General features: G+C 49.3%; 2 protein-coding genes across 6 annotated transcripts in view; both read right to left on the bottom strand.

Annotated features, from left to right (window-relative positions):
- rapgef1a (Rap guanine nucleotide exchange factor (GEF) 1a) overlaps positions 1-1,726 on the bottom strand; it is a 16,116-nt gene extending 14,390 nt beyond the window's left edge. The window contains exons 1-5 of one of the 2 annotated variants that reach the window (XM_035640705.2): positions 1,511-1,726; positions 1,265-1,377; positions 955-1,154; positions 725-869; positions 463-635 (exon numbers count right to left, since the gene is read on the bottom strand). In XM_035640705.2, coding sequence (XP_035496598.1) covers positions 463-635; positions 725-869; positions 955-1,154; positions 1,265-1,377; positions 1,511-1,538 — 659 coding nt within the window. In that variant the 5' untranslated portion in view covers positions 1,539-1,726. The remainder of the gene's footprint in view (positions 1-462; positions 636-724; positions 870-954; positions 1,155-1,264; positions 1,378-1,510) is intronic. The other variant, XM_035640706.2, reaches the window with a different exon arrangement.
- A 195-nt stretch (positions 1,727-1,921) lies between these two features.
- Positions 1,922-7,500, bottom strand: part of LOC118314321 (dynamin-1) — a 12,330-nt gene continuing 6,751 nt past the window's right edge. For 3 of the 4 annotated variants that reach the window (XM_035640701.2, XM_035640700.2, XM_035640702.2), the window contains 9 exons: positions 7,468-7,500; positions 7,204-7,313; positions 6,983-7,106; positions 6,743-6,913; positions 6,576-6,662; positions 5,420-5,574; positions 5,174-5,344; positions 3,461-3,516; positions 1,922-2,795 (listed from right to left, as the gene is read on the bottom strand). The exon at positions 7,468-7,500 is cut by the window's right edge and continues 81 nt beyond it. In XM_035640701.2, the coding sequence (XP_035496594.1) occupies positions 2,497-2,795; positions 3,461-3,516; positions 5,174-5,344; positions 5,420-5,574; positions 6,576-6,662; positions 6,743-6,913; positions 6,983-7,106; positions 7,204-7,313; positions 7,468-7,500 (1,206 nt within the window). In that variant the 3' untranslated portion in view covers positions 1,922-2,496. Of the gene's footprint in view, positions 3,517-4,501; positions 4,538-5,173; positions 5,345-5,419; positions 5,575-6,575; positions 6,663-6,742; positions 6,914-6,982; positions 7,107-7,203; positions 7,314-7,467 lie in introns of all 4 variants that reach the window. The other variant, XM_035640703.2, reaches the window with a different exon arrangement.

The raw sequence follows: 7,500 nt of genomic DNA, 5'->3' as shown, positions 1-7,500 counted from the left end.
GGACAGGATGTGACATCACATGACCTGCTGCCATTTAGTATTTGAATTCTCGTCTTCACTTCTTCTACTTCCTGTCAGTTATCAGAGACAGGAAGTAAGAGACAGGAAGATGCCGACTTCCTGTTTCATGCTGACCGACTTCTGTTCTTCCCTTTTGACTCTCAAACACATAACTCCACATTTACTTTATTCATAAATCAATAATAATGATCATATATATATATCCTTATTCAGAAGGACAAAGATGTAATAAGATAAAAATTATAATTATAATAATAATAATGAATTTACTAAAAACATGGAGATGAGTTATTTCTTCAGGACTGTTCACAGATAAATAAATTATTGTTTGTATATTTAATAAAACATATTGTATATACTTCTGTAAAAGTCATTCACTTTGTTTTTAGATTAACATAAAAATATAAATAACTTTATGATTATGTCTCATCAGTCGGTTACCTGAGTCCCTGGGGGAGGGGCTTGTTGGGTTTTGGAGGAGGTGAAGCCCCGCCCCCCTCCTCCTCCTCGGCAGGACTCGTCCAGTCCGACGTCTCCTGGTCGTCAACCCTTCCTGTCTGTCCCACGGGACGCTGTGATTGGACGGGAGACTCTACAGCCAATCGAACCAGATCCTGATGGACGTGACAAAACCACCAGACGAGTCGATGCAGGAAACAGGAAGTGACATCACAGTACAACAACGGAGCTCGTTTGTCCTCACCTTGACCCCGTCCAGCACGGCCCTGATCACCGTGGTAACGCTGACTGCGGACTCTTTGTCGTCGTGCAGAATAATACGATCGGCCCAGCGAATCAGCCGAGCCACAGACAGGTAGAGACGAGTGAGACAGGCAGAGATGGTTTCACTGTAGACGGGACAAACAGGGAAGGGGAAGGGTCAGGGGTCAGGGGTGAGGAGACCAGGCTCAAGGGTCAACAGGCGTTACCTACCTGTTGTGCAGATCCGGATGGAGCCGGACCAGAGTCTGGACCGCCTCCAGGATCCCGCCAGACGCCCGCCCCAGCAGCCCCCCCACCACAGACGGGTCCAGGGCTGCGGGTCGGTCCACGGCCAGTCGGTCCACCAGAACCTTGAAGTACTGCAGAGACGAGAGGACGTCCCGCTGCTGGTCCTGCAACACACACCCCGACTACACACACACACACACGCACACACTTAATCTGTGTACCTTGTGTTGCTGTGCGTGTGTGTGTGTGTGTGTGTGTGTGTGTGTGTGTGTGTGTGCGTGTGTGTGTGTACCTCATGTTGCTCCTGAAGCTTCAGATCAGCTGGTTTGTTTCTCTGGGTGCGTTTAATTCGCTGCTGGTGAAGTTTGTCCTTCAGCCTCAAGGTTAGAGACACGAACTGAGAGGCTGGAGAGGAGGAGAGGGTCATCTTCATCATCTTCATCATCATCAGTTTACACAATAAACTCTGACGGAAACAGGAAGCGAAAGACTTTAGCCCGAGGTGGCTAACAGTTAGCATGGAGGAGAAGAGACCTACCTGTCTTACTCTCAGCCCGGGAAGACATGTCTCCAGACAGACAGACGGACAGACAGACAGCTGGTCACAGATCAGCAGAGCAAGAGTTCTCTGGTCTCATGTCAATCTCTCTCTGTGTCTCTACCTTCTTCTTCTTCTCTGTTTAAACTTGTGTTCCCTCTCTCTCTTCCTCTCTCTCTTCCTCCTTCTGTCTCAGTTAAGTGAAACTCTCACAGTGATGATGATGATGATGATGATGATGATGATGATGCTGCTGCTGCTCCACCTGGTGGCTGGCAGCTGCAGTAGCCACAGGACGTGGAGTCAGGTCTGATCTGAACCCCACAGAGCTGATCACAGACTGAGGTCACCTGAAGGCGTCAGCTGACTCATTTAATGAATCTGACAAACAGAAAATCAACACTTTTCCTCTTAATTCACACAAACTTTATTGTCTGTTGATCACATGACACTTCGATACACAACACAGCTACACATTCACACACTGTGACACACACAGTCTGGGCTGCTGCATATGTTTAATGTAATTCTATATTTTCCCCTCACACATACATGGACATTTATTGTCTCCACACATTGATATTAAAACCGTACAGAGTGAAACATCCTACATGAGGCGGAGCTGCGTTCTACACCCTGTGCAACACTTTACTCATCAAACATCACGTTCAAAATCATACGACGACTTTTACAGACGGAGCCGAACACGAAGACACGTCACTGCTACGAACATGTGTCGTGTTGAACGCAGCTCAGAGCTCCATTAACTCTACGACATCACGAGTGACACAGAATAAATAGATCCGTCAGAACATATAAAAACATCTCCTGAATTCATTCCTCAAACCAAAACGGAGATTATCCTGTGATTGTATCAGATTACACACAGAATAAGTTACGTTTATTCTCTTAGAATTCTTCAAATGGAAACGACCACAAACTGTAAAACTTTCTGACATTCAGTGTAAATATCAGTCGTTTTTGGTTCAAACCAGCCAGTGGGAACCAGTTGGAGCCAGGGGAACAAGTGGGAACCAGTGGGAACCAGTGGGGACCAGTGGGAACCAGTTGGAACCAGTTGGAACCAGTTGGAACCAGTGGGAACCAGTGGGGACCAGTGGGAACCAGTTGGAACCAGTTGGAACCAGTTGGAACCAGTGAGAACCAGTTGGAACCAGAGTAAACAAGTTACCCCAATTATCCCACCTATGCATTGCAAGGGCCGGTTCGGAGTCGGGGCCTAATCTTGAACCGGTTCCACCAGTGGCAACAGTTGTTTTCTGGTCTAGAACAGAGAACCAATAACATACCGAGTGAAGTAATGATGCGGCTCAATGGCTCAAGACCGTGGAGAGTAAACTGGTTCTTTAAAGGTTCACAAGTTGAACCAGTAGAATTCAGGAGATTCTCAAACCTCTGGTCTAAGTGAAAGAAAGTTAACAATTCTAACACCAATATTTTTTTTAAATATACAAATGCAGCATAAGTATAAATTAATAAATACATATATAAATTGATAAATACATAAGTTAAAACAAGATGTAAACTTTACACTGTAAAGAAAAGTTCCCTCAGCATTAATCTCTTGACATGACAGATCAAAGAATAATAACTCAGTTATGTAACTCCAGGAGATGATGCAGACAGGTAGCAAACCGGCAAACCGGCTAACAGCCTAACACGCTAACAGGCCTGAACTTCCACAGTGGAGTGAGACATCTTCACGTCTCTACAGTACTTTATAAACCTGCCACTGCTGTTGGCAGATACACAGGCAACTGAGCTGTCTCACCCTCCTGACAGCAGACAGACAGCTGGATGACATATTTATACACTCAATATTGCAGTAGTACCTTTGCTATATATTGAAAAATGTGCTGATTATCAATATCATTATAATTATTACTTGTTACAGAACATCATCAGTAGACACAACACACAAGCATTAACCTTCGATCGAGGACTGGGGGCTCTCTCCGTGGGCAGGGCTTCCTTTACTCGTACGACTGGGGGAAAGAGAAAAGAAAAGAGGAGACACGTCAATCAACAAATATCCTGCTGGGATCAGTGGAAACATAATGAGCTTGCTAGAACCAGTTAGAACCAGATGGAACGAGTCAAACCAGTTGAGAAAAATTAGAAGCAGGTAGTTGGAAACAGTCTGAGCCAGTCAGAACCACTTCATCAGAACTGGTGCAACCGACCGGAACCAGATGGAACCATTTACCATTCAGAACTAGGTGGAACCAGTCAGAACCAGCTCAGCTCAATAGTAAATGAAATACAGTGAAGATAATTCGCTGCCATAATGAATATTTACATATTTATGCTGATGACCCTGAACTGTACATGACCACTACCTCAAACACACCCCTCGCCTGCTCACAGCTGATTGGCTGGTTCTGTGATGTCATAATACCAGCTGGAACCAGTTGGATCTTGGTGCACCCCAATAGGACAAGAAAGAATGTGGAGGAACCAGTTGGAACCAGCTGGAACCTGTTGGAACCACCCCGAAGCTGTTGGAACCAGTTGGAACCAGCTGGAACCTGTTGGAACCACCCCGAAGCTGTTGGAACCAGTTGGAACCAGCTGGAACCTGTTGGAACCACCCCGAAGCTGTTGGAACCAGTTGGAACCAGCTGGAACCTGTTGGACCCACTTGGAACCTTCTTAACATTGTGAACTTAGTTGAACCTGCTCACAACAATAAACACCAGCTAGGACCAGTAGAAACCAGTCGTAACCAGTAAGAGAGAGAGTTTGTGTGCGTGTGTGTGTGTGTGTGTGTGTGTGAGAGAGAGAGACAGACAGAGACAGAGACAGTCAGGAACAGGTTGATGGAGCTATCAATCAAACTATAATGCTGAAATAGAGGGTGGGATCACATGGTGAGCACAGCAATCTAATTTGACAATTGGACACACACACACACACACACACACACACACACACACACACACAGTGACATCACATGGACAGCTGACGTACCATTGGTGAACTCCTCACTGGTCACTGATAGAGATTCTGAAAAAATAACCATAAATTGTCAATATGAGGGGGCGGGGCAGGGGGTGGGGCTACCCACTGACACACGTGAGAGATTTTCATCTTGTAAAATTCAGTTGGATCAGGATCACACAAACGGGCAAGGACGACAGGCCGGCAGGCAGACAGACAGACAGGCAGACAGGTGGTGACAGAGAGACAGACGGACAGGCAGGAAGACAGGTGGTGACAGACAGACATACATACAGACAGGTGGTGACAGACAGACAGTGAAACAGGGTGACAGACATGCAGGCAGACAGACAGACAGACAGGGGGACAGGTTGTGACAGGGAGACAGACAGAGAGGGGGACAGACAGGGGGACAGAGAGACAGACAGACAGACAGACAGACCGACAGGTGGTGACAGAGAGACAGACAGACAAACAGACAGACAGACAGGTGGTGACAGACAGACAGACAGACAGACACTCAGACAGGTGGGGAAGAAGAAGAAGAAGAAGAAGAAAAAGAAAGACCAGTCTTTCTTTTCCATGTGTTGTTTGTTTGTGGATCACTGGTTTTCTGTCAACAGCACCAACGAAGAAGAAACTCAACCCAAGACATTTAAATAAAACTTTGATATGAATATGCTTTTATCAATGTGTGGTTACCTGGGGACTCCAGGTGGGGGCGCTCTGCTGGGCCGAGAGGGGAGCGAGTGCAGAGGTCCGGGGTCGGGCGAGACGGCAGGACGTGACGGGGCCCCGGGGGCCGCCCGCCCCCCTGGACGAGGAGGTCCGGGGGGAGCCCGGCGCTGGGGGGTGGGGCTGGACATGGGAGACCTGTGGACATGGACCGGGCTGACTCAGTACGGTATACATACAGTGTGTTCTGTGTTGGACCTGTTGCTAGGTTACCTGCGTCCCGACGGCATCCCCGTCACCTGCAGCCAGGAGTCGTCGACCGGCGGCGGCATCGCCGTGGTGATGGTGGTGGTGCTGATGTCACCGATGATGTTGAGGCCTTCACGTAGAGCATGGTACATCCTCAACATGTCGTCACGGTGTTGAGCCTGAGAGAGAGAGGGTTCACCTGAGACCTGAGACCTGACACCTGAGACCTGAGACCTGACACCTGAGACCTGAGACCTGAGACATGACCCGGGACCTGACACCTGAGACCTGACACCTGACACGAGACCTGAGACCTGAGACCTGACACCTGAGACCTGACCTGAGACCTGAGACCTGAGACCTGACACCTGACACCTGACACCTGAGACATGAGACCTGAGACCTGAGGCGAGACCTGACCCGGGACCTGAGACCTGACACCTGACACGAGACCTGAGACCTGAGACCTGAGACCTGACCTGAGACCTGAGACCTGAGACCTGAGACCTGACACCTGACACCTGACACCTGAGACCTGAGACATGACCCGGGACCTGAGACCTGAGACCTGACACCTGACACAAGACCTGAGACCTGACCTGAGACCTGAGACCTGAGACCTGAGACCTGACACCTGACACAAGACCTGAGACCTGAGACCTGAGACCTGAGACCTGACACCTGACACCTGAGACCTGAGACATGACCCGGGACCTGAGACCTGAGACCTGATCTGAGACCTGAGGCGAGACCTGACCCGGGACCTGAGACCTGACCTGAGACCTGAGACCTGAGACCTGAGACCTGACACGAGACCTGAGACCTGACCTGAGACCTGACCTGAGACCTGAGACCTGACACCTGAGACCTGACACCTGAGACATGAGACCTGAGACCTGAGACCTGAGACCTGAGACCTGAGACCTGACACGAGACCTGAGACCTGACCTGAGACCTGACCTGAGACCTGAGACCTGACACCTGAGACCTGACACCTGACACGAGACCTGAGACCTGAGACCTGACCTGAGACCTGAGACCTGAGACCTGAGACCTGAGACCTGAGACCTGACACCTGACACGAGACCTGAGACCTGAGACCTGAGACCTGAGACCTGACACCTGACACCTGAGACCTGAGACCTGACCCGGTCTCTGTCTCTCTGTCTGCCTGTCTCACCTGCTCCTCCGACTCCTCCATCAGAGAGTTCTGGTCTCCACACGAGTACAGGTGAGCGAGTAGATCAGCGTGGATGAACTCCTTCGTCTGAAAGGTCAGAAAGGTCACATGACTGATGACATCATGACTCATCACTCCGTGTGTGTGTGTGCGTGTGTGTGTCGTACGTTGTTGACCATCAGTAGCATCAGAGTCTTGGGGATCAGGTCTCTGACCGTCCGGTGGATGATTGACAGGTACGAGTCCACCAGGTTCCTGACGATTTCCACCTGTCGCTCCAACTGAGGGTCCAGACTGTGAATCTGCCCGTCGCCCCCACCCGACTCCTCCACCTCCAACTGATAGACAGACAGGTGGTCAGACATACAGACAAACAGACAGACAGGCGGTCAGGCAGACAGACTCACCTTGTCTCTGTCCACGATGCGTTCAGGGTACACTCCGGCTCGTAGGAACGAAGCTTTCCAGCTGTCCACCTCCTCCTGAGACTCACTGGCCAGCTCCAGCTGACGAGAGTCTTTATACACGTTCCTGCAGAACCACACAGAACCTGAGGAACCCGTCTCACATCCAGACTGTCGTTCATATGAATATTGATCAGTGATTTTTTTATATATATGGATCAGACCTGTGTTCATTGTTGAACAGAGCAAAGATGTGTTTACTGGACATGAAGCTTTTCTCAATGTCTTTCAGTTTCAGGTTGTCGACAGGCAGCATGTACTTCTTCTCCTTCTCCTGCAGGGGGAGACAATGACGACCACAACGACCGCAACCATGACAACAACCACAACCACAACAACGACGACAACAACATCAACAAAATCAACAACGACAACCACAACCACAACAAAGAAGCGAGCTTCACATTGGCTGTGGGGTGATTTCAAACCTCGTCGTCTTTGTACCACGAGAGTGTCTCGGC

This window comes from Scophthalmus maximus, chromosome 19 (assembly GCF_022379125.1).
Source record: "Scophthalmus maximus strain ysfricsl-2021 chromosome 19, ASM2237912v1, whole genome shotgun sequence".
Lineage (NCBI taxonomy): Eukaryota > Metazoa > Chordata > Actinopteri > Pleuronectiformes > Scophthalmidae > Scophthalmus > Scophthalmus maximus.
This window is presented reverse-complemented; position numbering and strand designations above follow the sequence as displayed.